The 16,762-nt window shown below is 42.5% G+C and overlaps 1 protein-coding gene across 1 annotated transcript in view; it reads left to right on the top strand.

Annotated features, from left to right (window-relative positions):
* LOC109926116 (arf-GAP with GTPase, ANK repeat and PH domain-containing protein 3-like) overlaps positions 1-16,762 on the top strand; it is a 112,635-nt gene that overhangs the window by 49,139 nt on the left and 46,734 nt on the right. The window contains exons 5-7 of the mRNA XM_048618870.1: positions 9,466-9,551; positions 14,551-14,692; positions 16,106-16,164. Of these exons, the coding sequence (XP_048474827.1) occupies positions 9,466-9,551; positions 14,551-14,692; positions 16,106-16,164 (287 nt within the window). The remainder of the gene's footprint in view (positions 1-9,465; positions 9,552-14,550; positions 14,693-16,105; positions 16,165-16,762) is intronic.

Below are 16,762 nucleotides of genomic sequence, written 5' to 3'. Positions count from 1 at the left end.
TCTGTGATAATAATGTCCTTTAATGCCAGAGAATAATTTCCTGATCATATTGAACAATTGATTTGTATTGTTTTACTCCCTTGCAAATGCATCATTCCTTGAAGATATATGGAAAATACATTGATCCCCAGGTGAGGAAATTGGCAGGTGAATTGCCCCACTTGTGCGTTGTCAGTAGAAAGCATGCTAAAGTAGCTCAGGTTGATATTCTGTCTCAATAATTTTTGCCTCCTCATGATTGAGAACTTGCCTGATGGGCTATCATGAGCACATACCCACATCCTGGCACTTGGTGGCACAGGATGTGGCACCAGGGTTGTTCACTGCTCTTGAGGTAGTATCAGCTTCCATTCATCTTTAACTTTGTGTGTTCACTTTATAATTCTTGGTGCAAGTTCATGTCATTCACAAATTGTCCATTATGGAATATCTTGAGAAATTCTCAATGTCTCTTTCAAACTCCTGCTGCTGGCTAAATTGATACTTAAATGTCTCTGACAGCTCATGGGCTAATTTCCTGCAGAATGAGTTTTTGTTTTCCTCTAAGAATGCATTTCACTTCAACTAATTTTTTAAGTGCCACTTCAAGGGGTGCAGATTTACAGCAACTGAACAAGTCAATTTTTTTTTGTCATGTGGGATTTTGGAATTTCAGCCCACGTTTTGGGAATTGATTCTGGCTATTTATGTGAAAACTGCAAAGTGACATGATCATACAATAGAAGAGAGAATTGGATTGGGGCAGTGTTAAAACATTATTTAATAGGCACTTGTTTGTAATGTCACTGCCCACGATAACCAGAACGTCTCACCCTATATAGTGTTGTACAGAACTATATACACCAGATGTATCTCTGATTTGAATCTTGACTGGAACCAGATTACCATGTTGGGTCTGTACCCAGGTGGGTCACAAACTGCAATGAGCTACATGACCAGATTATTTGTCTGCCCTCTTCGGTGAGTGTAGAAGATTCCATGGTACAATTTAAAAGAGCAGTTGAGTTCTGTCCTGTGTCTCAGCCAATATTTATATCCCTCAACTAGCACCTAATTATCACATTGAGGTTTGTGGGAACTTGCTGAGTACAAATTGACTGCCATGTTTCCTACATTGCAATAGTCACTCACTTCAAAAAGTGCTTAGTTGGAATGAAACTGTTCGGGTCACTTGGCATCAACATTCATTGGAAATGATAACAGCAAGCTAAGCCCTGTTGACCCCACCCCCTCCCCACCCCAGGAAGAAGCACTAAAAGTGGCAATTTGCAGAACGTACTCTGTGTGAGACATTTTAATGTCCACCACTACTGGCTGAACTGAACTACTTCTAAAGGACATAGCTGCCACATTGGATCTGTGGCAGGTAGTGAGGGAATCAACGAGAGGGGTAAACATACTTGACCTCATCATCACCAATCTGCCTGCTGCAGATGTATCTGCCCACGACAGTATTGGGTAAGGGTCACCACCGCGTAGCCCTGGTGGAGACAAGGTCCTGAGTTCACATTAAGAATACTCTTCATCATCTTATGTGGCACTACCATCATGCCAAGTGGAATAGATTTTGAACAGATCTAGCAACTCAAGACTGGACATCCATGAGGTACAATGGGCCATCAGCAGCAGTAGAATTGTACTCCAACACAACCTGCAACCTCATGGCCCGGCATATCCTGCAATATACTGTTACCTTCCAGCCAGGGGATCAACCCTAGTTTCAATGAAGTGTGCAGGAGGGCTTGCCAGGAATATGATCTAAAAGTGAGGGGTCATGCAGGTGAAATAACAACAGAGGAGTACTTGCATGCCAAACAGCGTGAACAGCAAGTGATAGATTGAGCTAAGTGATTCCACAACCAATGGATCGGATCTAAGCTCGCAGTCCTGCCACATTCAGCTGTGAATGGTAGTGAACAATTAAACAACTCACCAGAGGAGAAGGCTTCAAGAATATTCCCATCCTCAATGACTGGGAGCCCAGTACATTGATATAAGATAAGAAGATAACTGGTTTTGTAGAGAATCCATGTTCACAGTTTCACTGAGAGCTTTATTTCAGTTAACAACACTCCATAAAACTCACTCTCCCAATTAACCCTTAACTAATATATTTATCATCTAAGGGCTCTTGTGGTGCAGTGATAGTGTCTCCATCTCTGAGCAAGGAGGCCTGGGTTCAAGTCCCACCTGCTCAAGAAGTGTGTAACAAGATCTCTGAACAGGCTAATTAAAAATATGTCTATCCATCACCTGCTCCCTTGGTCTGTTCAGTCAAATTGCTTCAGAACGTGTTCGATTGTCAAACACATCAGTGCAAAAGTTAAGGTTGAAGAATTTGCAACAATCTTCAGCCAAAAGTGCCAAGTGGTTGATCCATCTTGGTCTCCTCCGGAAGTCTCCAGCATCTCAGGTGCCAACCTTTAACCAATTAAATTCACTCCACGTGATAAAACGAAACAGCTGAAGGCACTGGACACCATAAAGACTATGGGTCTAAGATATATTCTAGCAATTGGACTGAAGACTTGTGCTCCAGAACTTGCCGAGCCCCTAGCCAAGCTGTTCCAGTGCAGCTACAATACTGGCATCTGCCTGTAATGCGAAAGTTGTCCAGGTATGCCCTATGCACAAAAAGCAGGACAAATCAAATCCAACCCAACCATTATTGCCCCATCAAACTACTCTCCATCATCAGCAAAGTGATGGAAGGGGTTGTCAGCAGTGCTATCCAGAAGCTTTTGCTTAACAATAACCTGTTCACTGATGTTCAGTTTGGGTTCCACCAGTTTCTTGACCTCATTACAGTCTTTGTTCAAACATGGACAAAAGAGCTGAATTCAGAGGTGAAATGGAGTAACTGCCCTTGATATCAAGGCTACATTTGACCGGGTCTGACATCAAGGAGCCCTAGCAAAACTGGAATCATTGGGAATCAGGGGGCAAACTCTCCGCTGGTTGGAGTCATACCTGCCACATCGGAAGATGGTTGTGGTTGTTGGAGGTCAGGCATCTCAGCTCCAGGACATCTCTGCAGGAGTTCCTCAGGATAGAATGGTAATGCCCAACCATCTTCAGCTGCTTTATCGATGAACATCCCTCCATCATAAGATCAGAAGTGAGATGTTCACACAATGTTTAGCACTATTCTCAACTCCTTAAATACTGAAGCAGCCCATGTCCAAATGCAGTAAATCATGGACAGTATTCAGGCTTGGAGTGATAAGTGGCAAATAAAAGTCAAGCCACTCAAGTCCCAAGAAATGACCACCTCCAACAATAGAGAATCTAACCATCACCCCTTGACATTCAATGGTGTTACTATCACTGAACCTTTCACTGTCAACATCCTAGGGATTACCATTGACCAGAAACTGAACTGGACAAGCCAAATACATACTGTAGCTAAAAGTACAGGTCAGAGGCGAGGAATCCTGCAATGAGTGACCCACCTCCCGACTCCCCAAAGCCTGCCCACCATCTACAAGGCATGAGTCAGGAGTGTGATGGGATATTCCCCATTTGTCTGGATGGGTGCAGCTCCAACAACACTCAAGTAGCTTGACACCATTCAGGACAAAGCTGCCCGCTTGATTGGTTCCACATCCACAAACATTTACTCCTTCCACCGCTGGCACACACTTGCAACAGTGTGTACCATCTACAAGGTACATTGCAGAAATTCACCAAAGCTCCTTCGGCAGCTCTTTCCAAACCCACAACCACTACCATTGAGAAGGACATGAGAACACCACCCCCTGCAAGTTCCCTTCCAAGGCACTTACCATCCTGACTTGAAAATATATTGCCATCCCTTCAGTGCTGCTGGGTCAAAATCTTACCTAAGGGAATTGTGAGTCAACCTACACAAAATTGCCTGCTGCAGATCAAGAAGGCAGCTCATCAGCACCACCTTGAAATTAATTAGGAATGGGCGATAAATGTTGTCTGGCCAATGACACCGCGTCCCATGAATGAATAAAACAAAGCGCATTGGGATGTCCTGAAGTGGTGAAAAGTGTTGAATAAATGGTAAATCTCCTGCCAACACAGTCGCAGAGGATGACTGTGCCACTGACATCATTGTTATACGCCTACAGACAGAATACAATGCTGACGGGTGTGCTCAGAAACTGAAAAGAGAGAGCACCTTTGTCTTTCAATGCCCTGAGGATGTTTCTATCAGGTTTATTCATAAGTGTCCAAGGGAATTAATCTTTAATTTCTGGAAACTACAAGAACGTGCCAGAGTGTTGGCAAGCTTGTGTCCTATGTTTAATGGGACTAAAAAGCACACCTTTGTACACAGCTAAGCACTGCTACAGAACATCAGAAATGACAGCAGAAAGAGCAATTATTTAAAGTGATTCTGAATAATATAAAGGCCTTATTAAATATGATCAATGGAGATATTTTAAAAGGTTGCCTAGTGGGGTTGCAAGTAAAGTTCATAGTTAAAGTGAGTTGAGTGTTTCTTTTTTACTTTTATTCCTGGAAAAATCAAGTGAAACATTCCCCACTCATAAAGTGAACATTGAATTTTAAGAAAGACTGCTTCACTTCCACAGGATGCGGTTAAACAGGCTCACACTTGTGCCGTACTCTTGAGAGGATGTGGTCCCATTGAGGCAATCGTCTGTAGCTCAACGCTTTGATATGTACCTAGTTGTTTTTGGGCTATATTTTTAGCATTGCGAGCATGGATCCTTTCTATCAAATAGTGACAGTTTTAACATTTTACGGAACTATCACAAAAGGCCTCTCGTGTGTAACTAAGCCACTCAAAATTCTTGTGATTGCGTCAATCTATTTTGTGACACAAAGGTTTTTTATTTTGATAAAAACATCAGAAAAACCATGGGTCATTTTAATTCTTCAATGTGAAATTTAATTTTTTCAGTAAAGTACTGTATTAGTGGATTCCCATCAGTTAGCTGCTGCACCATTATCTCTAGAGGCTTTGACTCTCTTCCTCACCCAGGTTTGGCCCTTGACTACATCATCCATAGACATGAAGTCAAATTCCACTCTATATGTGCTGACCAGTTCTCCCTTTCCATCACTTCGCTTGAACCCTCCACCATCTATGTATTCTTAGGCTGCTGTTTGATGTCCTGTCTTGCATGAGTTTCAACTTCGTCCAGCTAAAACCTTAGATGACTTCACCTAATGTCTTTGATCTATGCCACAAACTCCATGTACCCCTGCCAAGAACTCCATTCCCTACACTGGCCACTGTCTTGGTTAAACCAAACTGTTTACAATATCAGGGTCCTACTTAAACCAAAGCTGAACTTTTGACCACATATTCTATCACAAAGACCTACTTCTACCTTTATAACATCACCTGCTTCCAACCCTACCTCAGCCAATTTGTCACTGAAATCTTCATCCATACATTCTCACTTCCAGACTCCACTACTCTAGTTTTCTGCAGGTAATAATGCTATCCTCCACCCTGAGTAAGTTTCCAGTCATCCAAATCTTTCTTTCCCTGTATCTTATCCAAACCAGGTCCTCTTACTCATCCTGGTCTTTGCGTGCTCAATGCCTCAGACTAATGATTATCAGACTATGATTATCAGGCTATGATTATGACTATTTAAACAATTTAATGAGAATTTTAAATCTCAACATGGTCTCACAGTCTCTATCTCTCTAACTTTCTCCTGCCTGTTCAACCTATCATCCAAATCTGCCACTCCTCTAACTCTGGCCTTTTGTGCATTCCTCCCCATGCTCCACCATTGGTGGCTATGCCTTCAACTGCTGGGCCCCAAACTCTGGGATACCCTCCATAAAACCCTTCACCTCTCTCTCTCCTCCTTTAAGACCAGCTGTAAAACCAGTTGAAATAACTCCACAGCGGCCAGTATCCCATCACCAAGTCACCCTTTATTTTCATGTGCACAGTACTTGACACTGGTCCGGCTTCCTCAGAGCCAGCTCTCAGTGAGCAGAGCCTCTGATGCTCCTGTTTATATCTGTCAGCCAGGGCTCCCTGATTGGACCAGATTAACAGCCCCAATCAGGGAACTCATTTTCTACAAGGTTCACCTGGCTGACCTTGTTACAATCACTGCAAAATTATCTCTCTTAAGCTTTTTGTTATCTCCACCTAAATATTTCCTCCATGGCTTGATGGTCATTTTTCTTTTGATAATGACCCCATGAAGCACTTTGGGAAATTTTTCTCCATTAAAGGTGCCATATAATGCAAGTTGCTACTTTCAGAGAGCAATGTTTGTTACTTGTCTGTAGTTGTGAGATGTAGAATGTCATTGTGACCATTTCGAAAAGAAAAGCTCTGCAGCCTGTTTATAAGCCTCTATATCTTGATAGTTCAGATATTTTCACAGCCATTTAACAGAAGCTGTTAATATAAAATTGTACATCATATGAGGATGAGGGCATAACTCATTGGATAAGTGCACCGCTTTGTGTTGTTCTGAGCTATAGCAGGAAGGATTTGAATTGGTTTGTGATGTGTTTGCTGGCCCTTGGCTGATGCAGTGCAGTTAGTGTTAATAGAGAGGGCAACAATTAGTCGAAGATCTCAGCTCTAACCACAGTTAGAAAGTGGGCTCTTGTGGTGCAGTGGTAGTGTCCCTACCTTTGGGGAAAATGACCTAGGCTTGTGTCCCATCTGCTCCAGAGGTGTGTCATAACATCTGTGAATGGGTTGATCAGGAAAGAAGTATCCAGATGAGGATAGAAGCGTCTCCTTTGATGCAGTAGCATTGTCTGTATCTCTGAGCTTAGAGGCCCAAATTCAAGTCCCACCTGCTGCAGAGATGTGTAATAACATCTCTGAGTGGGTTATTAGACAATATTCCTCATTCTTGTTGGGGTGTGGCTCATGTGGTGTATCAGTAGAGTCCCTACCTCTAAGCTAGGAGACCTAGGTTCACGTTCTACCTACTCCAAAGATGTGTAATAGTATCTCTGTACATGGTTGATTAGAAAATATCTAGATGAGGACTAGTTCTCTACCTCTGAGCCAGAAGGGCTAGCTCCAAGTCCCCCTGCTCCAGAGGTGAGTCAAAATATCTAGATGAGGGCAGGAATGGCCATGTGCATATGATGTTCCCATGAGCAAAAACCTTTTCATGCCTAGCAATCTAAATTCACATGTAAAGGATAGCTACTTTAGCAAAGTAGCAGAGGGTGTTGGAGCCTGTAGAACTATACCCAAGGAAGAGTTAACTCCTGAAAGAGATAAGGGAGACATTTAAAAATAAAAACTGATCTGGATAAGTTTTGTTTTCACCAGGTGCCTGATACACATGGGGAAGCCCCCACCATCTTTAATAACCTGCAAACCAGGCTGCTGAGAAATCAGAGTTTCTGTTTGCCTCATAGGGATACCACTACATACCTAATCAAACAGCTTTGACACAAATTGACACAGTCAAGTCTTGGGAAAACCCACCGCTGGAATTTAACTTCTTTATTAATACGGCTCCTTCATACCTTCTCGTTATTGGTTCAGCAAAATTACTTTGCCAGATAGGGTGTTGGTTTCTCACTGAATCATGACATATAGAATCCATTTGGCTCATCACACATGTGGCAGGGCTCCTGATGCTATCTAGTTGAATTCCATTTCTCTGTTCTTTCCTCAAGTCTTTTCATACTTTTTCTTTCTTAATACCCATCCAATTTTTATTTCCATCCCTCTCCAAAAGTGGGGTGGTTCACTGCTCACTCATTTGAAAATAGAATATATGCAGTATATTTAATAGGATCAGAATGTGTTAAAAATGCTTTTGAAGTACCATAGAAGTTTAAATATACATCATAACTGATGCAATGTAGAGAAACCGGTGGCCAATTTGTTCACGGCAAGACCCTACAGACAGCAGTGAGGTAAATGACCAGTTGATCCAACTGCATTATGGTAATGTTAAAGATGTGTGTAAGTTACCACAAGCTACCTTTAATTCAGCTACTTATTAAGAAATCTCACAGACAATGAAATACTGAAACAATTATTTAAACTTTATTGCATGTAGCAACCAAAATAAGATCGCTCAAGTAAGCAAGTTATTTGTCACAACCTAACTTGGCTATTACCCGATTAATGGTGGAGTTTAGCTATGATTCCAACCAACAGCATCTGTTGCTGGTTGTGTCCAGGGTTCAGTCCTTATGCAGTGTTTTTCTCTGGAGTTCTGTGACTGAAGAATCTTGGAGTTGAATTCTTATACCATTTTCTGTCCTTCAAGTTTATGGTGTGACATTATTGATGATCCTTTAGATTCTTTCATCCACAATATTGCAAGTCTGCAGCTTGGTTTCTTATTATAAGTAGCTTCCCTGTTCCTTGTCATATTTGGCATTAACTGTCTGTTTGAAGACACAACGTTCCTGCAATTAACTCCTTGAATTCTTCTGCAGGGCAATCATTTATCCAGGCATCCAGTTATCAAGCAGCTGTTGAAACAGTTTTGTCTATGTCGCTTCGACTCCTTTTTCCAGTCATGGCTAATTGCTTACAATTCCTCTATAACAATTTGTCCTTGTCCCTTAACTGTTTATTCCAGACAGAGTTACTGCTGATTCTTAAAGTTATTAAAGTTCTGAAGTTTACACTTTCACGAAGATAAACAGTTAAAAGGTAACTGTTGTCTTGGGAAAGGAGAACTTTGCCTGCCCTTCTTCAAATAGTGTCATGGGATATTCTCCATTCTCAAGGGTTCAGTTAGTGCCTTGGTTGAATGTCTCATGTGGAAGATGGTATCTCTGACATTGCAGAACTCTCACAGTATTGTTTTGGGAGGGTCTGTCTGCATTATATGCTCAAACCTTGAAGGTTTTTATTACTCATTCATGGGATATGGACACTGCTACAAAAACCAATATATATTGCTCATGAGAAGGTGGTGGTGAGCCACCATTCTTGAGTGCAACAGATTGACTTGTTGGGTCATTTTAGAGGGACTCTTCAGAGTCAGCCACATTGCTATGGGTCTGGATCACATGAGGCCAGACCAAGCAAGGACAGCAGATTTCCTTCCCTTAAGGACATCAGTGAACCAGATGGGTTGTTACGACAGTCTGGTTGTTTGATAGTCACTGATACCAAATTTATTTAATTTACTTCAAATGCCCTTGCTGCTTTGATGGGATTTGAACTGTCTGTGGATCATTAGCTCAGGCAGCTCAGCAACTGGTTCAGTAACATTACCATCATGCTGTTCTACCCTTGTGTTTTTTGACTTGATGGCGAGAGTGCTACCCACTGGCTGACACCGTTGGAGGGCTGAAAATCATGTCGAGGAATGGCATCACACATCAGAGAGTACACAGTGACAGAACTTCTGCTCTTGAGTACAACCAGTGGACTTAGACCGTAAACAATTGGAACAAGTGCTTATTTGTAGAAAACTTAAAACAGTTTCTTTTCAAAAAAAAGTCTATTTGTCTGGAGAATTTATAGTGTATTCACTGTGTCTCTGCCAGGTGGTCGATACAAAAAGGAAATCAATGTCAATGGTCAGAGCCATTTGCTGCTGATCAGGGATGAAGGAGGTCCTCCAGATGCACAGGTACGTGTTTAACACAGTTATTGGAACTGAGGCATATTGAGCTGCAGGAGGGAGAGATTAACCCTACTATAATCAGCTTTTCATGCGCAAAGACATAATTGTGAAATAAGTAGGGTTGTCTGGAGTCATTACACACACAAGTTTTAATCATTGCGCCTCTGAGACTGTCTGAGAGTTTCCATATCAAAAGTAAATTGTTTCGTATGCAAAACCATGACAACGTGAGGTGGGCTGCAAAAATAAACCTGACAAATAACGATCATCAGACATTTAAGTTTAGTTATAACATCTGTGATGTAAAACTAAGCAGAATGTTCTGGCATCTATGTCTGTCTGTCTGTGAAATGTTGGCTGTGGATCAGTTGCTAGCATTATTTTCCTCTGAGTCACAAGGTTCCAGGTTCCAGTCCCACTTGAATATGATCATAAACATCAAGGTTAACACTTCAGTGCGGCACTGAGGGAGCGCTGTATTGTTGAAGGAGGCCGTTGAGAAAGTAAACTAAGGCCCCAACTGCCATCTTCAGGTGGATGTAAAAGATTCTATTTTGAAGAAGAGTTCCTTCACTGTCACTAAGTCAAAATTCTAGAACACTGTTCCTACACTTGTCTGTACACCACAAGGACTCCAATGGTTCAAGAAAGTGGCTCACCACTACCTTCTCCAGGGCAGTTAGGGATGGGCAGTCAATAATGCCTGACCCAGAAACTCCTATATTCCATGAATGAATTAAAAAAAAGACTAGGATAATTTTCCCCAGTGTCCCAGCTAATATTTATCCCCTAGTCAACGTTATAAAAATAGATTATTGCATCATTATCAGATTGCTGCTTGTGATAGTTTGTTGTACATTTTTTGGCTGTTGCATTGCCTACATTTCAAGAGACTACAATTTCAAAAAGTACATCATTGACTGTAGCAAAGGGTCCCGACCCAAAACGTCAACTTTCCTGCTGCTCTGATGCTGCCTGGCCTGCTGTGTTCCTGCAGCTCCACACTGTGTTATCTCTGACTCCAGCATCTGCAGTACGTACTATCTCTGGTATTATGAAAAGTGCTTTATATATACCAGATTTTTTTATTGATGGTTATTCTCAATGAGGAGGCGGTGGGAAGGATGATTTGTTTCAGTGAGGCTGTCTTCTGATATCCATTATCCTCTGCCAGAAATTTGACATTTGGCAGATGGCAAAAGGAGGACAGAGTCCACATCTTGAGTGTAATGCCCAGTGTGGTTGAATAGTCTGCGACAATCCCTGTTTAAATACACACATAAGAAATGGCTATTCAGACAAGGTGCCAGGCAGTGTTGGGCTGGGGCTCCATTTCTGAAGAAGAGTCCCGACCCGAAACGTCAGCTTTCCTGCTCCTCTGATGCTGCCTGGCCTGGTGTGTTCCTCCAGCTCCACATTGTGCTATCACTGGCTCCAGCATCAGCAGTTCATACTATTGCCAGGCAGTGTTGGTGCCTGTTGTGCTGGATTCCAGGAAGAAGATGGCACAGTGGCTCAGTGGTTAGCACTGCTGCCTCATAGCGCCAGGGACCTGGGTTCAGTTCCACCATCGGGCAACTGTCTGTGTGGAGTTTGCACATTCTCCCCGTGTCTGTGTGGGTTTCCTCTGGATGTTCTGGTTTCCTCCCACAGTCCAAAGATGTGCAGGTTAGGTGGATTGGCCATACTAAATTGTCCCATAGTGTGTAGACTAGGTGGTTTAGCCATGTGTAAATACAGGGATAGGGTGTGGGGGTGGGTCTGGGTGGGATGCTCTTTGGAGGGTTGGTGTGGACTTGATGGGCTGAATGGTCTCCTTCCACACTGTAGGGATGGAAGTTGGGTAGTGTGTGAGACATTGAATTGAATCAAGTCAAAGGGAACATTTTCAAACACACTGGAAACGGAATTAACTTCACAAATGCTTGCACAAAATCAGTGATTGGGGGAGGGAATGCAGAATTCAAACTTACACTGGAAATATTGGCCTAAGGCATTGTGACAATTAGGTCTCATGCCTCATTGGCAGTCACAACTTTTCTGATTAATGCAAATCAGTGGGTCCTACTGCAGTTTATTGGTCAGATTCTGACTGATTCTGGCTGGTCCAGCTCTGGCTCCTGCATGTTTTGGGAGGTGTTTTTTTTGGTGGGGTGGAGGGGTGTGGTGAGGTAGTGTTCCCAGGGAAGAGATTTCCATAGCATTTTCGTAGAGCCAGGAGGACGAGGACTGGAGGCAGCTCATTTCTCCAAAGTAATTTCTCATGCACTTATAGGAATTAAAATTTATTCCCTGACCCTGTGCTAATTCAAAACAGTAAAAATACAGGTTCCTGATATTGAATTTCTTGCCCACTGTGTTTCTTTGTCTCTAGGAAGAAAAGATTTTATTGTAAACTATTTCAAATCTTTTTTTCCCTCCGGTGGTTTGAATAAAGGAAGTATTAAAATTTTAAATGCCATTAAATGTTTGAACTTGGCTGGCTTTAAATTCCCACGGGCATGATAAGCTGTTACATTAATATAGTGCTGATTGATGGGCTGTACTCCACTTTTATAATGCGTCCATTTTCCATAATAAAAGCACTCTGCCATTGAACAATCGACAAAATATCATAGCTTGGCATAATAGTTAAAAGATCAGTTATTGCACCTCATTATTATTTATATACAACAATTTGATTTATTATATTATGGACTGTGTGGAGATCTTCCATTGCTTGGTAGATTTCAAGGATAGCCTGAGCCTGAAGCCAACCTGCTATGGTACAAACAAATGATTGAGACAGACCAAAGTAGTTAGTTAAATAGGAATTGCCTCCTGGACACAGCTCATTAGCATGCTTTTGTGATTTTTTTTTCACCTGGAGCACCAAACAGGAGAGATGCTGAAGCTTAGTCAATCTTCCTTTGATCCTTTTGTTCCTCCATTCCTATTGTGGGATATTACAGCACAAATGCTGTTGGGCCTATTTTGATAGGTGCTGTTGATCCTGTTTGCACCACCCTATCTGGCATTATGAAGCTACCTGTCACCTATCAACAGTTGGAATACTATAAGGTACAGGTCCCCATATCTTTTTTCTAATTCATTTGCAGGATGAGGGCATCACTGGCTAGGCTAGCATTTATTGCCCATCCCAGAAGGTAGTTAAGAGCCAATCCCATTGCTGTGTGCCTGGAGTCACATGGAGGCCAGACCAGGTAAGGATGGCAGTTACATTAGTGAACCAGATGGGTTTTTCCAACAATTGACAATGGATTCATGGTCATCATTAGACTCTTAATTCCAGATATTTTATTGAATTCAGATTCCACCATCTGCCGTAGCGGGATTTGAACCAGGTCCCCAGAACATTACCTGAGTCTCTGGATTAATAGGCCATTACCTCCCCATCTGCACTTATAGCAGCAATATTCAAACAGTTTCACAGCTCCGGCGTACCACCAACATTCCTAAATTGTCTCTAGTAAACAGCAGGATCAGGACAACTACTCACCGTATTCCTCCTGTTGCTTTGGTTTCCTTTCTTTCTGCTTTTAAGTAAATGATCCATGCTTACTTCAGGTACCAGTTCTGTGATCTGTTCCTGCTGCTGTGCCCTACATATTTCTGTCTGGTTATAGCAACTCCAGTCACAAGCATGTTACATAGGTAGAATTAAGAGGGTTTATTTTCACTCACCCATAGCTTCCAGTTACCCATAAATGTTATCGCTTTCTCTTTATTCTTCCCCACCTCCTTGGGCTTGTGGGGGTGGGGTGGGTCTGCAGTTCAGTGGGCATTCACTATCTTATCTAAAATGCCTTATTAAAAATGTCAATAAGCAAACTATTTGATTATACAGGGCATTATAGCTAAGTCAAGGTATATTTTCATCTGGCATGCACGTAAATGAGGGGGTTAGTTAGCTTAGTTGGCTGCTGGCTAATTTGAGGGACGCCAACGGCATAGTTTCAATTCCTGTATCAGCTGAGGGCACCATGAAGGCTCCACATTTTTAACCTCGCCCTTCATTTGAGACGTGATGACCCTCAACTTAAACCGAACACCAGTCACTTCTCTTTAATGAGCGAGCACGTTATGGTCCTCTGGGACTATGGTAACTTTCACTTAACTTACGCGTGCTTCCGTTGGTTGCCATGGATTTGCAATAACGAACTGGAAACGTCCGACTGTATGTTAGTTCATTTATTTCACTGCACCAGCTGAGGTTACCATGAAGGATTCCCCTTCTCAGCCTCTCCCCTCGCCTGAGGCATGGTGACCCTCAGGTTAAACCATCACTAGTTGTCTCTTTGTAATGGGAGAGCAGCCCTACAGTCTGGTAAGACTACGGAAACTTTACTTTTAGCTTTATTTTACAGAAATCACGACTGAAAAGAAGAACATTCAATCCATTGCACCTATACTGGTGCTCACTCATCAGCTGGAGTAACCAACTTGAATTCCACTGGGCAACACTTTCATTCTATATTTCTACGGTATTCCTTTCCAAAAAGTTAATAGAATTGTAGCAATGTGCTCATTAGAAGAGCCCCTTCACCCTTGATTTCCAAGTTAGCTAATTCCTCAATTTAAAGATCGGCCAATATACTTACATTAAAGGAGGTAATGGTATAATGGCAATATCATTGGACTAATAAGCCACTACCCCAGGCTAATGTTCTCCAGACATGGGCTCCAAATCCACCATGGCAAATGGTGAAACTTGAACTCAATAAATATCTGGAATTAAAAACTAGCTGAATGACAATAATGCAAAACCATTGTCAATTGTTGTTCAAACCCATCTGGTTCACTAATGTCCGTTAGGGAAGGAAATCTACCATTGTTACCCAATTGACCTACATTTGACTGCAGGCCCACAGTAATGTGGGTAACTCTTGACTTCTCTCTGAAATGGCTGTAGCAAAACACTCAATTCAAGGGAAATTAGCAATGGGCAACAGATGCCCACATCTGGAACATATATTTTTAAATTATTCAATTTTTTCCCTTACAGTTTTCAGCCTGGGTGGATGCTGTTATATTTGTCTTCAGCTTGGAAAATGAGAAGAGCTTTGAGGCCATTTACAATTACTACACCAGACTCGCAAGCTACCGGAGTACAGCTGAGATTGCTGTGATGCTGGTGGGATCACAGGGTAAGTAAATTATTAGCACTGCTTCATCTCTGTTATATCTCAGTGGTGCAGGTTGCTGTGTAGGGAAGCGAGGGTAGCGAGGGAAATTCTTTCACTGATGGAGGAGTGGTTAGGGGAAAAAAAAGAAACCTTCCTGCAGCTCGCTCTCCCTACTTAAAAAGCCAGACATTTCAAAGCCTTTTCCTGCTCCTAAAACCAGTGGGGTTCTCACTGGATTTCAGTCTGCATATGTCAATGATATCATCAGGTCCTGGCTGCCATTTTAAGAAATAATTCCACAGAGGCCGGTATCCCATAACCAAGTCACCCTTAGAGCCAGTCACCCTCAGAGCCAGCTCTCAGAGTGGACAGGCTGTCTGACACTCCTATTTATATCTGTTAGCTAGGGCTCCCTGATTGGACCAAGTTAACAGCCCCAGTCAGGGAACTCATATTCCGTGAGGTGTACCCGGCTAACCTCCTCGCAATCACTACATTTTAATATTTTATTTTCTGAGTTGGCAGGCCACTGCAGTTTTGTCATCAGGGAAAGTTGACTAACAAAAGATCAGGGACCAGAAATGACTACTTAAAACAAGTTTATTTTCATTTTCTTTTGTGGCCGGGCACTGCAGAAGTCTAGGCCTCACAGGAAAAGCTTAGCTCTCTCCTGCTCTGGAATAACCCTGCCTCTTCCATCCCCTCCCATAAAACTCTGTCTCAGAGCCCCTTTCCTCTTCACTTATATGCATGTGGGCATGTCCCTCCCATTCATCTGGGCAGGAAGTGAACTGCCAATATATTAATAAGGTCTGTTGTCTGCTGTGGTGAGCGAGTTTCTAAATAATGCAAAAGCAAAGTACTGCAGATGCTGGAAAACCTGAAATAAAAGCAGAAAATACTGGAGACACACAGCATGCCAGGCAGCCCCTGCAAAGAGAGGAACAAGAGTTTAATTCAGGTTCATGACTTTTGACTTCACACATAAGTGAGTGGAGGTAGATATAGGGGAGACATCAGAGGTAGGTTCTTTACTCAGAGAGTGGTAGGGGCGTGGAATGCATTGCCGGAGAGGGTAGTGGAGTCGGCCTCATTAGGGGCATTTAAGTGGCTATTAGATAGGCATATGGATGATAGTATAAGGTAGGGGTGGAGGTTAGATAGACCTTAGGTTTAGGGTAAAAGTTCGGCACAGCATCGTGAGCCGAAGGGCCTGTACTGTTCTATGTTCTATAATGTAGGTCACAATATATCCAGCATTTTCTCTGTTTCAACTGAGTTTATCTGCCCAGAAATGGGAACAGGGCTGAGGTAGCTGTAAAGAGTTTCTTCACACTTGTAGTTTTGCTTATTTTATCACAGTCAGCCAGAATCTAAAAATACTAGCAACCTGAGATTAAACATTTTTTCAACCAAATGCACTGTTCTTTTGAGATACACTGGTGTGGTTCATTAATGCTGTCCCCCAGCAAGAGGAAACTAGAGATGCAGCAGTAGACAAAAAAGAGTTTTAGCCTTTGTCCGCCAGCTACTCCCGGTCCTCCAGGCATTGACTGTTTGCCTGTGATACTACTCTCTGCCATCAACTCTATCACTCTATACAGTGCTCCGGTTAAGTGATTATTTGTCACATGCCAATCTACACAATAAGTGTTGGCGGCTCAGAAAGCTATTCCTGCTCTTGCCCGACACAGTCTCTCCTGCCACTCTGAAATTCCATTCCAATGCCTGCACATATTTTTTAATTTCAAAAATATATTTTATTCATAAAAATCTTTATATACATACATAGTCACTAAAGCAACAAGGTGCAGAGCTGGATGAACACAGCAGGCCAAGCAGCATCATAGGAGCAGAAAGGCTGACGTTTCGGGCCTAGACCCTTCATTAGAAATGGGGGAGGGGAAGGGGGTTCTGAAATAAATAGGGAGAGAGGGGGAGGCGGATAGAAGATGGATAGAGGAGAAGATAGATGGAGAGGAAACAGACAGGTCGAAGAGGCGGGGATGGAGCCAGTAAAGGTGAGTGTAGGTGGGGAGTTAGGGAGGGGATATGTCAGTCCAGGGAGGACGGACAGGTCAAGGGGGCGGG

This window comes from Rhincodon typus, chromosome 41, assembly GCF_021869965.1.
Source record: "Rhincodon typus isolate 14 chromosome 41, sRhiTyp1.1, whole genome shotgun sequence".
Lineage (NCBI taxonomy): Eukaryota > Metazoa > Chordata > Chondrichthyes > Orectolobiformes > Rhincodontidae > Rhincodon > Rhincodon typus.
The sequence above is the reverse complement of the archived record's forward strand: the minus strand, read 5'-3'. Positions and strand labels throughout refer to the sequence as shown.